The sequence below is a fragment of the Natrix helvetica genome (assembly GCF_964273705.1).
Source record: "Natrix helvetica genome assembly, chromosome: 3".
NCBI classification, from domain to species: domain Eukaryota; kingdom Metazoa; phylum Chordata; class Lepidosauria; order Squamata; family Natricidae; genus Natrix; species Natrix helvetica.
In genome coordinates, this window is record NC_138549.1 from 169191598 (window position 1) to 169209054 (window position 17457).

The 17457-nt window shown below is 43.0% G+C and overlaps 2 protein-coding genes across 3 annotated transcripts in view; one reads left to right on the forward strand and one right to left on the reverse strand.

The window, feature by feature from the left end:
* The window catches only part of COL9A3 (collagen type IX alpha 3 chain), a 75832-nt gene extending 72839 nt beyond the window's left edge, over window positions 1–2993 (forward strand). For both annotated transcript variants that reach the window (XM_081949704.1, XM_081949705.1), the window contains 2 exons: window positions 229–306; window positions 1581–2993. In XM_081949704.1, the coding sequence (XP_081805830.1) occupies window positions 229–306; window positions 1581–1756 (254 nt within the window). In that variant the 3' untranslated portion in view covers window positions 1757–2993. The remainder of the gene's footprint in view (window positions 1–228; window positions 307–1580) is intronic.
* A 2-nt stretch (window positions 2994–2995) lies between these two features.
* On the reverse strand, window positions 2996–16771 carry TCFL5 (transcription factor like 5). The gene is made up of 6 exons (XM_081949724.1): window positions 15417–16771; window positions 13180–13372; window positions 12306–12462; window positions 9352–9589; window positions 6181–6322; window positions 2996–3963 (listed from the first exon to the last, which is right to left on the reverse strand). The coding sequence occupies exons 1-6, from the start codon at window positions 16142–16144 to the stop codon at window positions 3841–3843; spliced, it is 1581 nt and encodes a 526-aa protein (XP_081805850.1). The 5' UTR covers window positions 16145–16771; the 3' UTR covers window positions 2996–3840.
* Window positions 16772–17457: the final 686 nt, after the last annotated feature.

Here is a 17457-nt window from a genome sequence, read left to right on the forward strand (position 1 = left end):
AAACCACACTACTTACTTAACAACTGCAGTGATTCACTTAACAACTCTGGCAAGAAAGGATGTAAACTGGGGTAAACCTCACCCAGCCACAGAAATTCCGAGGTCAGGCTTGTGGTCAGAAGTTGAGGAGTACCTGCCATGCATTGAAACCTACGAAAGATTGGATTTGATGTTTCTTTCCTAGGTCAGCTTCCTTTCTGATGGATGGATTTTATTTACATTTTATAGGGGACTCAGGTGAGAAGGGAGACAAAGGAGTCGTTGGCAAAGGCGTGGATGGACCTGTTGGAGATCAAGGGCCGCAAGGTGAGTTGAAAAGAATATTCTGCAGGGGAATGTCTATGGAGATTCTCAACCATCCAGGTCATGGTTGTCCCCAAAGGTGCTTTTTCAAGAGGTAACTAGACTTTATTTTTCTTTGAAGACGTTTCGCTTTTCATCCAAGAAGCTTTTTCAGCTCAGAAGAAGCTTCTTGGATGAGAAGCAAAATGTCTTCAAAGAAATGTCTATGGAGATTCTCAATCATCCAGGTCATGGTTGTCCCCAAAGGTGCTTTTTAAAAGGTAACTGGAGTTTCTTCATTTCCCTCCCCCCCCCCCTTGAAAACATTTCACTTCTCATGCAAGAAACTTCTTCGGTTCTAACTGAATGGTGGGGAATTGAAGGATTTATAGCAGGGGTGTCAAACTCGATTTCATTGAGGGCCGCATCAGGATTGTGTTTGATCTCGGGGGAGGGGGCTGGGGGGGGGCTGGCCATGGTGGATGTGGCCAGCTCGACATCACTTGTGTCGGGGTAACAACATTCTTTCACATGAGATCAAGGTCAGGCTGCTGGCACCTGGAGGGGAGTGACCGAAGTTTGGCGGCAGCTGAGACAGGGAGATTGATTGGGCCATGTGATGTGAATGTCACTGGACAGGGCGGGGTGTGAGTTTTAGTGTGGGTGGGGGGAAGTGCAGGATTTTACATTTGGGTTTCCCCAGATGTGCCAATATGACTTCTCTAATAAAATTTTACTTCGATGGACTTTGTCTCGGAGTTCTGAATTGCAATAAGGAGTTAGTTGGAATGCTGACAATTTGGGGGGCGGGGGGGGGGGAAGCCTACCGTAATATATTCAAATTTTGTTGGGACTTGTAGGGGGAAAAAAATAGCTAATTCAAGGAACCAATTGGCAAAGGTGAGAAATTGAGAGCAGCTGAAATTGACAGGTTTCTCCATGTCAACCAATCTAGAGCAGGGATCTCCAAATTTTTCAACCTGAGGACCCTAAACTTCAATTCCCAGAATTCCCTAAGACTTGTGAACTTCAACTCCCAGAATTCCCCAGCCAACCTTCTGGAGTTGAAGTCCATCGGTTTTAAAGTTTCCAAATTTGGAGACCCCTTGATTTAGGTCGAGAAGTTGGCAATCTAGATCAATATCTAGATACGGGGAAAGAAAAATGGCCCTGAGGACACACTTAGCTTTAAAACCAAACCATTTTTTTAAAAAAGGTGATTGTTTCTCCAGCTGCTGCCTTTGTCCTTGAAAACATGCCGAATAACATGCTGAATCTTTTGTTTTTCCCCTCCCAAGGACCACCAGGTGTTCCTGGAATCAGGAAAGATGGCCGGAATGGTGCGCCTGGTGATCCTGGGTTACCAGGGGACTCTGGAAGACCAGGTTCAGCTGGAGCACAAGGAACTACAGGACTCTGTGATTCGTCTGCCTGCATGGGAGCTGCTGCTAGAGGGAAATTCAAGAAATCATAGATCTGCATGAAGTTGAATGAAGTGAGGAAAGGGAACACGGCATTCAATGGAGTTGTTACCAAGAGAGAGTATTTATGGCTCAGGGTTGAACTGTGGGGTCCTTGGTGTTCTCTGAACTTGTTAGTTTTCTTGCAGATGTTTAGTTGTCCAACTAGGCGGCGACATCAGTGCATTGATGACGTCACCTAGTTTGGTAATGAAATGTCTGCAAGAAAACCTCCAACCTTAGAGAGGACCAAAGAACCCCACAATGGAATTGTTAATACACAGTGAAAGAAACATTGTCCTGATTGAAAGAGGGTTAATAAAATGGATGCTATTTTTCAGTTCCACTGGGGGGGGGGGAATCAACTTACACATAATGGACCCTGTAGTTAATGTCTATTTCATGCCAAACAGAACCAGTTCTTTGAAGAGATATACCGTTATTCCTAAAGTATTTTCCAGTTAAAGAGATTCCCTCTTCCTAAGATTATACCAGTTTTTGCAATGACTTCATTTGGTGTTTATTAATCCCATATTATTACTGGTAAAATAACAGATGTAAACTCATTATTTTCCAGATTGTCCAACAACTGTACATACCTGGGCTGGTGATTCAGACAGAAAATGCAGGCGTTAAATGGCTAGGAAGTGGGATACTTTGCAGAGCTCCCTATTTTGATTGGGGTTCACAAATGTAAATTGGGTGAATTGAATCAAACTGGATGATTAAAATTATCGTTTATAAAATGTGCATAATTCAAAGATTCCCTTGAAATTCACTCCCCGAAATTTTGTGTCCACAACAGCTTAATCTATTGGATCAAAGCCATGTTGGACATCCATTTGAGTTTTTGTGGGTGTGAATTAATCACAACTGCACTGGAAACAGATTCTACAACATTCAATGGAATATCATGACATACTTAGAGCCCACTCTAGGGTGAGAATTCTTAGTAAGAATGGTTTATGAGGAAAAATGTGCACACACCTGTTTCTTAAAGAGATGAATTAAAAGATTTCTCCAATATTATAAAGAATATTCAGTAACGACACATTATACCCTTTCAACTTTAAGTATTGATAAAAAAACAAAGTACAGAAAACAAACACTATTGAAAACGAGTGTATACATTAGTGTAAAAATAAATTTAAAAACTGTTTTATCGTGCCTGCCTATTTTATAATAGGCTAATTCTGTTTTGTTTGTTTTTTCTTTTGGTGATTAAAAATAAAGGGGCCACACAAGTGTGAATATCCGTGATTTAAACAGTATTTATTTTGTGATAAGTTCTGTATAAGAATACCTATTAGCATTATCTGTTCTGATAAAGCCACTGTCAATTAAATATGCTAAATAGCTTTTCTAACAAATATAGCTAGTAGTTGTCTTTTAAAAAAGGAAAGGGAAAAAAATATGTGCACTTAAAATTCATGTATTTTTACAAAATACCACTTTTGCACTAAAAGGATGGGAATTGTCACATAAAACACCAGAGAAGTCGATGAGGTTTCCATCAGAACTTACAGCTGCATTTTTTTCTATCCGTTTAAATGGATGTTTGTGCAAAATAGAATCTTTTTCTTCATCCTGAATGAGAAGTTCTTAGAGAAAGTGCAAAACATATTTAAAATAGCAGTATATTTGTAACGCATAGTGAACAGCTTTTTCTATAGATTTTAGTTTTACAGGGTATAAACTTTGAAAAAGGGAAGATCTGAGTTACTACATATATACAATTACCATTTTTATACAGTTTATAAATTACTTACAATTTTTTCTTCCAATAGCAAAACTGGTTTCTTACGGCACATCTATTAATTTATATAAATTTAATTTATAATTTATATATATGAGCACGCTCAAGAGGGGAAAGAACAGGTTGCTACATAGGCAGCATTTTAATTATTATATATAGTTGATAAAACAAAATCAAAAATAGAAATGGGATGGGGAGTAGCATTTACTAGTCTTGAACAATATAGAGATAGACATAGAGATAGAGATGTAGTTAACCATATTATAAGAAAAGTCCAGTCGGTGAGTTTAGGTTTAGACATTCTGAATTATTTTTCACCAGCTCTTGAATATGGGGATTGTATTATTTCATGTCTGTAGATATATTATTCTGTGTGATCTCCTGGGCTGCACAGGTTGCTATGGGATCTGATCTTGTTAATTTTAGCCTTCTGCCTGTTTTACCGCAGAATACAGTTTCAAATTCCTAAAAAAAAAAAAAAACCAATTCCAAGATGAATGAATAACATTTACAGCAACTCTATGCACAAAGATATCCCTAAAGTCAGTAATACAGTGACATCTAAAGTGATGCAGCTGATCTTAAAAACTGTTTGCAGGGGATATTTTTTGTTTGGGGGGGGGGGGGAGTTTAAAAAGTCCAATTCATACAAATGTACTTGGCCAATGCAAATTATATTAGTAACAGTGATAACCAGCTACTTTAAGTTACTAGCCAATAACCTGGCATTGCCCGGGTATCTATTTATAGGGGGAAAATTTCTGGACCAAACCTAATTTCTAATGTTGGGTTTCCCCCAGTGGTGGGTTTCTGCCGGATCGCACCGGATCACGCGATCCGGGTGGTCAATGAACCCGGAAGTAAGTTTCCTGCCCCGCGCCTGTCACGGGATGGCGCTTGCCTGCGCTCCACCAGCTCGGGTGGGCGCGTGACTCTGCCGGAGAAAACGTAGAAGGCGCGGTTACGAGCTCACCCGCCTGCCTGTCTTATCTTACACAAGTTGGCCGAAGCGGCTTGTCTCTCCTCCTCCTGCCAGCCGAAGGAAAAGCTCCGGGGAGACGGCTCCGCGCGCTGCTCTGCCGGGCTGCCGCAGCCGATGCACGCGGAGCCCGTCTACCCGGGGCTTTTCCTTCGGCTGGCAGGAGGAGAGAGAAGCCACTTCGGCCACTCTCTTCCAGACGCCCAGCTGGGACTGAAAAGGCGCCCTTTTGGCCAAGAAGGGATCAGCTGTGGATGTGGAACCACGGGGTCCTTTCAAGTGCGTAAGCTGAGCAGAAGGAACATCCGTTCCTCAAACCCGGACAGCGCTACTCCCAGCTCCCCATTGTCCAAGTTGCAGCAAGTGAAGTGCCACGGGCGGCAGGGAAAACGAGGCTTCTTTGCCAGCCTCCCAGCTGGCAAAACAGAAATTTTCGCCAACTGGAAGGTATGTGTGTGTGGGGGGGGGGGGAGAGTGAGAAAGAAAGAGTAAGAGAGAAAGGAAGGAAGGGAGAGAGAGAGAAAAAGAGAGAGAGACAAAGATAGAAAGAGAAAGAGAGAAAGAAAGAAAGAGAAAGAAGGAAAGAGAAAGAAAGAACGTTGGAGAGAGAGACACAAAAAGGCAGGAGGGAAGGAAGGGAGGGAGGGAGGAAATAAGTGGGGGAGAGAGACAAGAAAGAAAGAAGGAAGGAAGGAAGGAAGAAAGGAAGAGAAAGAAAGGAAAGAAAGAAAGAGGGAGAGAGGCACAAGAAGGAATGAAGAAAGAAAGTAAGTGGGGAAGAGAGACACAAGAAAGAAAGAAGAAGGAAGGAAGGAAGGAAGAGAAAGGAAGGAAAGAAAGAGGGAGGGAGAGACACAAGAAAGGAAGGAAAGAAAGGAAGGAAGGAAGGAAAGAAAGGGAGAGAGAGACACAAGAAAGAAAGGAAGAAGGAAGGAAGAAAAAGAAAGAAAGAAAGAAAGAAAGAAAGAAAGAAAGAAAGAAAGAAAGAAAGAAAAAGGAAGAGAACTTATGATCACAATTGAGCCCAAAATTTTGGTTGCTAAGCAAGAGCATTGTTAAATGAGTTTCACCACATTTACAAGTTGGTCACTCCCACCCGGTCACATGACCGCTAAGCCATGCCCACAAAATAGGCCACACCTACGGAATAGGTTCTAAAAAAATTTGAAACCCACCACTGGTTTCCCCCCTTACCAGAGGGAGCCCCCTTGTGGAGTCCTGTGAAGCCGTTACTATGGCAACTCCACTGCGCTAAGAATAAAAAACGGATCCTATTCATAATCAAATATTGTCCAAGGAACATTGAGATATTACTATAAATTTCTTATTACAATGCTCTATATCAGTGATGGTGAATCTATGGCGCTGCGGGCATGCCAGCCGTCACCCCAGCTCAGTTCCATTGCGCATGCAGGCATGCCTCCTGCTGACCAGCTGGTCTGTGTGTCTCTGCTGTGCATGCGCAGGGAGTGGGACGCATGCGGAAGACACGCACACACATGTGCGGGGGGGGCATGCGCGGGGGCCGCTCACATTGCATTTTTGGGTCTCGTGCAGTGCCCCTGCGCCCTGTTTTGGCTTCCAGGTTGGTGCAGGAGGCCTTCCAGGCCCCAAACGGGGTGCCGTAGCGGGGGAGGGTTCAGCATGCAACACCAAAAAGGTTAGTTATCACTGCTCTATATATTAACGGGGAGCTAACTGACCTTTTTCAGAGAATCTCCATGTCGCTCTTGAATATATTTTAGAAAGGCCGTTGTCCATTGTAAGGTGGTTGCCTTGTCAGTGTCCGAAGTGCAGAACGGAACTAGAAGATTCAGTTCATCACAGCAAATCCTGATTCTGCGCCTAGAAGTGCAGAGATAATCAGGGCCAATTCTTGAACCCGAAAAGGCTTTCTACAGTTAGTCCTCAATTTACAACCATTTGTTTAGCGGGCTATTCAAAAACGCAATGCCACTGGGGAAAAGTGACTTACGGCCAGTCCTCGCACTTATGACCCTTGCAGCATCCCCAGGGTCATGTGATCAAAGTTTGTGCACTTGATCATGGGCATACGATGACGGTTGCAGCGTCCTAGGATTGTGTGAAGAACCATTTCCAGCCTTCCCAGGCGTCTTCTGACAAGCAAGATCAATGGAATCAACCGTGCGATTCACTTTAACAACTGCAATGACTCACTTAACAACCATGGCAAACTAAGTCATAAAATCAGGTGTGACTCACTTAACATCCACCTGGTTTACGAATGGAAATTCTCGTTCCAACTGGTTAAGTTGAGGACTACCTGAATGTACAAACTTCACATTAAGTAACTAGTCACACATACTTGTAAGGTTACTATTATTATTATTAACAATATGAAGCATTTAAAAAAAGATTTCAATATCCATCTTTAAATTAAGCTTGCTCCCTTGCCCCTGACACCTAAACAATACAGTCTGGTCTCATTCATTTCTCGCACTGCTTCATCTGTTGTTGTTCTTGATCCCTGGGAAATCTTATTTTGCTGTTCTGTGAAACATGACAAGTTGATAGAACTGTTTGGAAGATTCTTCTTGAATAAAAGAATGAGATTCGGGAAATCATGCGCTAGGAAATTAGATCACTATCAAGTCTTCCAGGGATTGTTGGAAGAAACGTCCTTCTGGATTCAGTTCCAAGTGGGGAGAAAGACACTGGAAACATGGAGGCTGTTTGGAAAGATGGTTTTAATGGTGGACAGGATCACATGCCTTGAAGATGGTGGGTGAAAAGGGGAAGAGATGCTGAAAGTCCCTGGGTTTTATGCCCTCTCTGGGCTTTTGAATTTGAGCTTGCATTCTGATTGGTTGTCAGACTCCCATGGGGCCATGCAGGGGCAACTCTGAAGGCTGTCCTGAGTCCCAGGCTTGGTTGAGCCTTGCTGGGTGATGTAATCTTCCCAGGTGCCCTGTGGTGAGTTCTGTTGCTAGATGGGTAGAGGGCAAATCTTATCATGTCCTGAGGGCCATGTCTTAATCCCCTTACCCAGGAGCTGAAGGAGGAAGCTGTAGGGAGCTGCTTTGTCTTTAAAACATGTTTCTCCTTTTCTCATCCAGGGAAATATAATATTCTGTCTTTTTAATATTTCCTAAAATATTTCCTTTTTCCAAGAGAGGGGTGGGTGCTGATGAAAAGTAATACTTCAATTATGTAATTCTAAAACCACCCTAGGTTTGGTTAGGTTTTGCTCTCTGAGTAAAAGAAGAAGACTGGTTATCCCTCTTCTGCAACTCTGCTAATCTCCTTCACTCTTTCCATCATGGGAAATTCAACAAAGCGAGCCCAGGAAGGACTGATGAATTAATGACACCTCAGAACACCCAATCCACCTTAGCCATAAATACTTGTGATGTTTGGGAAATTCTTCAGCTGGTCTAGTATTGCTGCCTGATGTTTGCAGTAAACTGATTTTGCTTAGTTTTGCTTCAAGTTTTTATTGAATCCATGGGTTAAGACCCGGCTCTCTGGAAAAGACTCTGATGCTGGGAAAGAGGGGGGGGGGGGGGGGGGGAAGGGTGATCACCATTAAGTTAGACTCAGTTATGGTGGGTGTCCAGCCCCTGAGATGGAAGACGAACAGCTGACAGAGCAGGAGAGTGGCTCCGTTGACTGTGGAGGAAACTGGGGAAGGACAAGGTCAGGCTGGGCAGAGCAGGAGAGAGGAAGAACAAGGGAGAGGGGGTTCAGATGAAGACCAGGGCCCACCCCCTCCTCATCCTAGGGAGCACAGGGAAGAATGCAGAAGAGAGCAACGGGGTTTCGTGGCTTACGAGGAAGGGCTCCGATTCCCTTCACAAGGCACACCTGGGGATGGAGTTTAAAGGAGAGGCAGCTGGGAGGGGCGGTTGTCGGGAACAAATGCTGAATTCCTATAGTGTGGAGAGTTGTGCATTCCTGGCATTCCTCTGGATGTGTTTGAATTATTTCCGTCCTGCTGTGTGCTTATCTTGTCTTGCTGGAATTATTCTTCGTTTCTGGGACTCATTATCTTGCCCTGCTGGAGTGATTGATTGCAGTCAGTCTGCTTACAGCATTTGAACTGGAGGATCTGCAGGTTTGTGGGAGAGTTTTTCTCCAGGTTAGAGTAAAAGGGACGTTGGGGGCAAAGTTGGTGCCAATAAAGGGAGTCATATCCATTTTCTGCTTTTGTTGCCTTCATGCCATGCCTCGGGTCATCACAGTGAGAATGAGGGAGCCACTGAGGACCTCAAAGACTGGGGGGAGGGGAGGAGGAGGAGGAGAGGCAAGAAGAGAGAGAGAAGGAAGAGGAGGAGGAGAAGGCAAAGAGATGGGGGAGAGAGGGAGGAGGTGGAAGAGGAGGAGTGGGGAGGGAGAGGGGGAGGAGGAAGGGAGACTGGGAAGAGAGAGGGAGAAGAGGAGAAGGGTGCTAACAAACATTGATTAAACTGTCACAAATTGGTAGGTCTAAGGGTCTTAACAACACATTAGCCTTGTTGTGCCCTTGCGTAAAGTTGTTGCTGAGAAAATAAAAAAGGAACTATTTCAATATTTCACTATCATATTGTTTGTGTTGTACAGTTGATTTGTTTTGAATGTGGAAAAAGAAATATTTCCCCCCTCCCAAGAAATGCAGGCTAAGGAAGACACAAGGAAAGAAAGTTTGTTTCTGAAAATCAGTACATGATATTACGACCCGTAGGACTTGTAGAATGACCAAACCCTCTGTTCAATTATAAAATGCATTCTTTTGAACACGTATACTGTACTTTTAATTTGTCTGTTGGGTGTGTGTGTGTGTGTGCATTCGTTTTAATTCAAAAGGCTCACAAAAAGGAATTTGAAATACTTCCACAGAGAACAGCGAACTCAAGAAGCCGCCACTAAGCAATTACCTTCTGTCCCTTTCCATCCGGTTGTGCCTCTCCCGGCGTTGGGAGATGCTGCCTTGGCTTCCATTGTGAGTATTTTGGGCTGGCTGGACCGATTGCCAAGAACTCTGACCTGGAGCCGCGTTTTGATTCTCGCACACATTCTGAATGTCACCCAGGGGCCTGCGCTGTATGTTGGCATCCAAGGGATGGATACGACTACGACTTCTTCGGTTTATTGACTGCTTACATAAGGCCTCTCCTTTGCAAAAGAAAAAAGAAAAAGGGGAAAGGAGTCCTATTTTGCCATTGTCCGTTTACATCAAAATCATCATCTTCTTTTAACCACCCCATAATCCTTTGGGTTTGCAACTGAATGAAGCTAGCAGTTTTCATGGCCGGATGCCCTTCCTATCACCAATGCGGAGTTTGGTTCAGCAGATATATTCTCATTGTGCTCAGAGAAAGAAATATCTGCCTCTACCTAGGATTGAACTCACCGCCTCCTGATTGTGAGGCGAGAGCTCCGCCTCCAGGCCGCCACCCCCTCCTTCATGTATATCAAAATGACAGTGGAAAAATAATGTCACTCTCCAACCCCTCTCATTTACAGGTAGTTAAAACCAGTACAGGTAGTCTTCAACTTACAACAGTTCATTTAGTGACCATTCAAAGTTACAACAGCATTGAAAGATGTAACTTATGACCGATTTTCACAGTTATGACCTTTGCAGCATCCCCATGATCACGTGACCAAAATTCAGATGCTTGGCAATTGGTTCACGTTTATGACCATTGCTGTGTCCCAAGGTCATGTGATCTCCTTTGGCGACTTTCTGAAAAGAAAAGTCAATGGGGAAGCCAGATTCACTTAACAACTGGGTTATTGACTTGTCAGCTGCAGGGATTCACTTAACCACCAGGGCAAGAAAGGGGGTAAAATGGGGCAACGCTCACTTAACAAATGTCTCACTTAACAACAGAAATTTTGGGTTCAATTGTGATTGTAAGTCGAGGACTAGCTGTACTTCAAAGTTATGACAAACCTCTCTGGAGGTACTTATGACCTGATTCCAAAGTTCTGATGGCCACCCCATCACGGGGTCAGGGGACTGCATGTTGGGGTTTGGCAACCAGCCATTTTCAGTATCCTGCGGTGATATGGCCATGAGTTACATTTTTGCCAAAATCAATACAATACAATAGCAGAGTTGGAAGGGACCCTGGAGGTCTTCTAGTCCAACCCCCCGCCTAGGCAGGAAACCCTATACCGTTTCAGACAAATGGCTATCCAACATCTTCTTAAAGACTTCCAGTGTTGGGGCATTCACAACTTCTGGAGGCAAGCTGTTCCACTGATTAATTGTTCTGACTGTCAGGAAATTTCTCCTCAGTTCTAAGTTGCTTCTCTCCTTGATTAGTTTCCATTCATTGCTTCTTGTTCTACCCTCAGGTGCCTTGGAGAATAGTTTGACTCCCTCTTCTTTGTGGCAACCCCTGAGATACTGGAACACTGCTATCCTGTCTCCCCTAGTCCTTCTTTCTATTAAACTGGACATACCTAGTTCCTGCAACCGTTCTTCATATGTTTTAGTCTCCAGTCCCCTAATCCTCTTTGTTGCTCTTCTCTGCACTCTTTCTAGAGTCTCCACATCTTTTTTACATCGTGGTGACCAAAACTGAATGCAGGATTCCAAGTGTGGCCTTACCAAGGCATTATAAAGTGGTATTAACACTTCATGTGATCTTGATTCTATCCCTCTGTTTATGTTGGCCTTTTGGGAAGCTGCTGCACACTGCTGGCTCATATTTATAGGACTCCAAGATCCCTCTCACAATTACTACTATTAATCATCAGGAGTTCACTTAAGGAACACTGCAAAAAAGGTCATAAAATTGGGCTGATCACATGGGTGACCTGTTTTGTGACCATCATGATTTATAACCATACTGAGCAGCCTCCATTATGGGGGTAGGTTAAGGACTGCCTGTGTATGCTCTACTGGAAAATATAAATATTTTCCAGTAGAGTATTTAAAAATAGATCCGTCCACTAATACTTTCTTTTTTACTGATTAAAAAATATGCAAATGTAAATGCATGTTAGCAGAGTTGTCCACAGAGAGGGGGGTCAAATGGTAAAGAGGACAAACACAGCCATGCAATGGAAGTGCAGCTGTTTTACATCTGTTGTAACACCCATAAAAAAGTAATAGGGTTTTATTCGCCCAGCTGTGGTCACTATCTTGAAATCTTTGATTCTTGCGCAGAAACTTCTGCATCTTAGAAACATAAATACAGTTGCATCTTAGCGGGATGTTAAAAAGAAATATTTACAAGATAAAGAAATTATGCCACCATTTTTAATTTAATAAAATCATTAAGCCACTTTTAAGAGAAATTGCCTCTCTAATATTCCCATTGAAATGCTTTACTGCAGGACAAAAATCAGTGTGAATACCAAAGGTGATCGTTTATCATTTAACTTATAATTCCTCTGCTAATTTGAAATTATTGCACCCTCTTAAATATATCCCTGCTGGCTGGCAAGTTATAACCATAATTAATCATACAATAGTTAAACCTTATGGCTCCAGTTGCTTCTGACCTCAACAGCAGTAGATACACCTATCAACTGTATGTATGGCAGAAAGTGCTGTTGAGTCTGGAGAACTGACCTAAATTCCCTCTTGGAAAAAGAAAAGTTTTTAGTTTGCTCAATTCTGAGTATTTTCTGTTGCTTTTTCTAGTACTATACAAACAAAACACTACAAATGAAACATTGTATTCAGTATTCATTGTATCCATTGATACCACAACATTCCCAGGGTCATCCGTAACTTATTCATATCTTCCAAAGATATGAAAAAAAAATGTGCAGCTATTTGCGTGAAACGTACTGTTAAAGAATTTTTTTTTAAAATCGAGATCCTCAAGAAGCTAACAGAATCACGAGGGGGAAAAATGTCACCATTTACCTCCCAATTTAATCCAAACATGTTCAGGTACAGCTTTATTTCTGGCACCAACTGTTTGTTTGCTAGTTTCAATTTCTTGCTGGTAACATACAGAAAAAGCTCGAGGCAATGCAAGGTCTTGATGTTTGACTGTTTCTACAACACCAGCTCCAGAGCTCTACATGGAAGAGAGAGAGGAAAAAAACACCCTACGTTTGTAAATATTGTAAATTTAGTTTGAAAGCAAGAAAATAGATTGGAGAGGATACAAAGCAAAAGAGAAGACTTGGTGTTGTTTTGTGTTAGTTTTCTCAAATCTTTCCCACTTGGTTTCGCTGTTCTTTGGACCACGGCCAAATTTGTTGCTTCCATCAAATAACATCCAAGAAGTGACAGAAACCTATCTCATTCAAAACTCAAGTTTGTAAATCCCTATGACAGGTTGTCCTCAACTTACATGAGTTCATTAAGTGACCGTTCAAAGTTACAATGGGATTGAAAAAAGTGATTGATGACGGTTTTTCATAGTTATGACCTTTGAAGCACTCCAATGCTCATCTAATCAAAGCTCAGATGCTGAGCAGCTGGTTCATATTTATGACCATTGCTGTGTCCTGAGTTCATGTGTTCCCCTCTTGTGACCTTCTGTCAAGCAAACAATAGGGAAGCCAGATTTACTTAACAACCAAGTTACTAACTTACCAACTGCAATGGTTCATTAACAGCTATGGCAAGAAAGGTGGTAAAAATGAGCAAAATTCACTTGACAAATTTCTCACAGAAATTGAGGGCTCAGCTATGGTCGTAAGATGGAGGATGACCTGCACTGTCTTCCAGAGGCCTGAATAATGTAAAGCATCAACTGAAATATCAAAGGACGAATAAAGGAACAAACCTGCGCTTGTGCAACATTGGTGTTTCCAGTTGCAGGAGAAGCAGCGTTTGGTGTAAAGACCGGGCACGTGAATTGCAATGCAGTGGTGGCAGTAGCAGCGGTCCTATTTTTCACTAAAGCAGTGCATTTGTTCTGCTGCTGGTGGAGAGGAACACCCATCGTTTCTGAAGGATGGCGAATGAGGGTTACTAAACTATGAATGAGATCAATAAAAGAAGAGAGCTTGTTTGAAATGAATCCTTATTTTTTTTCATTCATAGTTCACTTCAGAATATTAGTTGGTGTATATTAACACCAACTATATATCCAGACTAGGTGTAACAGATAACTTTTTTTTTAATCCCAAGAAACATGCTTGCTTTTTAAACTTTTTGAAATAGTAACGAAATGCAGTAATAATTTGTTTTTTTATAAACATCTACCTTCATGATACTGTAGAGTGGTAAGATATCCTATATAGCAATAGCACTTAGACTTATATACCGCTTCAGAGGGCTTTACAACCCTCTCTAAGCAGTTTATAGAGTCAGCCTATGGCCCCCAATAATTTGGGCCCTCATTTTACCCACCTCGGAAGGATGGAAGGCTGAGTCAACCTTGAACCTAGTGAGATTCGAACTGCCAAATTGCAGGCAGCTGGCAGGCAGCAGAAGGAGCCTGCAGTACTCCACTCTAACCACTGCACCACCGTGGTTCATAGCTCCAAGCTAGTTTCTAAGTGTTCCCACTTTTTCAGATTTTTTGAATTCCCCCCCCCCTTCTTGTCACTACATGTTATGAGAACTTCATGTAACTATTATGATGTATAGAGTCTGAGTTTTTTAAAAAGTCTGATGCCTGTGTCATTTATTTCACACAGTCATTCAATGTGCAACGTGACTGGGTGAGAAGGATATTTCCCCAACTAGTTCAATCAATTCAGTTGAACGGAGAACTAGAAACAAGCTATCTTTGTCGTCACATTCTTGGGGAGACAAAGAGTAGGTTTTTAATTAATTTTTAATTTTCTTTATACTGTTGGCATCCTTCCCAAATTACTAGGCTCTGAGTGGTGAATAATAAGCCACCCCAGGGAAAAAAAATTCTGGAATATGATAGCAATCATTTATACTGCACTTGAAATGCACTATGGTAGGTTTATCTCAAACAAAATGCATCTTTAGTACTTTACAATGAATAAAGAGAGTAACTTTTATAAGAATCACAAATAAAGCCAGTTTAGAACCTGAACAAAGTCTATACTATGCTTTTTTGAGGAAAATCTGGTAGTGAAATTATTCATTGGCAATTTACAGTATGTCTAATTATTTATAGGACTATTGATTTCAGCATATATGGGTTGGAAGCCAATGATCTTGTGACAAATTTTGAGTATCAGTCTAAACTTTCAGTATAATCTCTTTAGAAAGCACATATGCTTGGAAATCAGAAGTCAGTCACTGTATCTTGTGTTGACCTTGACACATCCATGCAGTTGTCTTGATGACACGGAGGTCATTTGCTATTCCTTTTTCCAGCATGTAGTTTTAACCCTCAATCTAACCCGAATTTTGGGATTTCTTTTGTGGTAGTGGATCCAAGTACAAACTAGTCTAAATCTGCTTGGTTTTCTGGTCAGACAAAATTGGCATAGAAAATCTTTTTAGTGCAGGCAGGCATCTGCAGGGAGGAGGCAAACCAAAATATGGTTGTCATGGCATCATCACACAAATGATGCAAATTTTGTACTTGCATCATTCATGCATTTGCATAGTGACATAATTTGCAGTGTGACATTACATCTTGCATGTCATCGTTTTGACATCTCGGTTGTGTTAAGAGATGCCTCTAAGTGCAGGGAATTAGAGATTCATAAAGAACACTCAAAGCTTCTCTCTCTTAGGCGTGATTCAATTAAAAGATTGCATTATTCTAAAAACCAGAGCATATAACTAATATAGGTAAGGATTCATATGGAAGTTTAAAATCAGCCTTAATTAAATATAACTATCTTACTTTTAAAACCAAGGAAGCTGAAAATTGGAATGACTGTTCCTTGCTGTATGTGTATACCAGATGGTAAATAGTTATAATTAACTTGAACATAGTACTGATAATAATTTCTTTCTGGAAAAAAATAATATATAATTAACATATAGTAAATATGTGTCCAAAGTTCAGCAATTCCCTGGTTTTATTTATGAATCAATATTACCAGCAAATTGAATATGTTAAAAGAAAATAAAAATGAAACACACTTGTTAAGAGCTACTCCAGTTTCTTGAGTTTCTTGGCACCTGGGAATTTCAGTCTGGAGGCTGTTGAATCTGTCTTCTAACCGAACACGGACTGCAGATTTGGTTCTGGATTCAGGAACTGCTGCTAAAGTTTCTGCAACTACATTTTCTTTATTTATGCTGCCCGAGGTTTCACTATATTTTAATTTTACTAAATTTTGCCCGTTGATATCTATGGAGTTCCCATTCGGTGCTTTTTCAGCTTGGCCTGGTGGTAGGCTAGACTCACTAAGCAACATCATCCTTAGCTCTTGAAAGTCAATGTGCCCCAGACATTGATTAGGCCCTGTGAAACTGCTGTCAGAAGTCAAGCCAGACTGGCAGATAATGGGGTAGAGAGACTGGTTTCCAGAGCTGTTTGATGAGAAGCCGCCTTGACTGCTAGATGACGACAAGTAATGGGATTGATTTGCAGCATTGTTGGTTGAGAAGCAATTCAAGTTTAACCTACTTTCCACTTCGTTTTCATTTGACTGGGCCTCCATATGGGAATAGAGTATATGCTGAAGCTGTGTGTATTCTATTTCTGTCATCTCCACCAGGCTGAGGTCTGTTGTGGTGAAGCTAAGATTGTGCTCACCAAAAGAGGAATCGGTGGGGCCTTCAACAACAGGACCAGAAGCAGCTTGATCTGTAACTACAGCCCGAGGTCCGGAGGCTTCAGACGCCTTGAGGGTTGTGTCTGACATGATTCTGAAGAATACCAATGCCACCACGTTTGGGGACCAATGAATATCCAAAACCAAGAACACCCACCGTCTCGGTGCGCCAAAAGCTATGCAACAGTTGCAATCAAGGGCAAGCACTACAAAAGGAAGTCGATTGGCATACCCCCCAAAATAAACACTTTTCGGATCCTTCTATGAAGAGCCGACCCTTCCCAACACAGCAAAAACATGCCCAGCTCCGGAGAGCTAGTGGGAACAGCTGCACTATCCAAACCCAACCGGTGCCATCCACACCGTTGGCACGTTCTTTGAAAACTTTTGAAATGAAAAGATGCCCCCCACCCCCAAATGGCCCCCCAAACAGGAAGGTCTGGTGGTAAGGAAGGCAGAGGAAGGGGTCCTCTTAAAACTGGGAAAAGCAGATAAAATGTCTAGCCTAGCTAGCAATGGGGGGCGATGGGGGTGGGGAAGCACTTAAGTCCCCCAAAAAGGATTGCACATGCGTGCACACACACACCCTTTGAAAAAGCCCTATGCAGACTATGGGTCAGTGCTGCTTTTTTAAATGTTGTAAGAGGGGAACGAGACTGGAAGGTCGTCAGCCCCTCATTCCTGGGAGTCCAACCGCCTTCCCCCACATCTCGAGGAGAAGAGTAGGGCAGCAGGATACGAACTCAGGGCCCTCCAATTGCCCCCTTCGAGGAGGGCCACTTCAAGGAAGGGACAACCTGGCCAAGCAGCCTCGGCCGCTCAGGACAGGTAAGTCCCCGCCGTCGCCATAGCAACCCACCAACGGGAGGCCGGCCGGGCAGGAAGGCCACGCCCACCCTCCACCTTGGCCCGGGCGACCGCCGCTCAAACGGCCCCCGAGGCCTGCGGCGCGCGCCGAAGGACACGCCCCCCGCTTCCTTCCCCCGCCTCTCTCCCTCTGGCCGCAGCCTAACGGACAAAACCGCAACAAACGTCCAGAACTTCGGAAGCGGAGGGAGGGGGATGCGCATGCGCCCGATGGTTTTCCCTAAGCTCCGCCCATTATCTGTCTCGGCTTTCCTGAGGGGAGGGGAGGGAAAGTAAATGGGGATATCGCTTCGTTCTCTCCGGCTTCCGTTTGCTTCCCCTCAGCGGACAGCTGCGGTTTCTTACCTGTCGTCGTGCAGGGGTTTCTCCTCCTCCCCCCTCGTAGGAAGCTATCTTGTCCAACAAAAGCATTTGGGAGCTTTCCTCAGCTTTCTCCCCCCCCCCCCTTCCACAAGGCTTTTCTGGAAGAAGAGAAAGAGTGAAAGGCGGGAAAAGGGCCTAACTCCCACCTAGGCCAGGCTACTGGTACTGCGGCT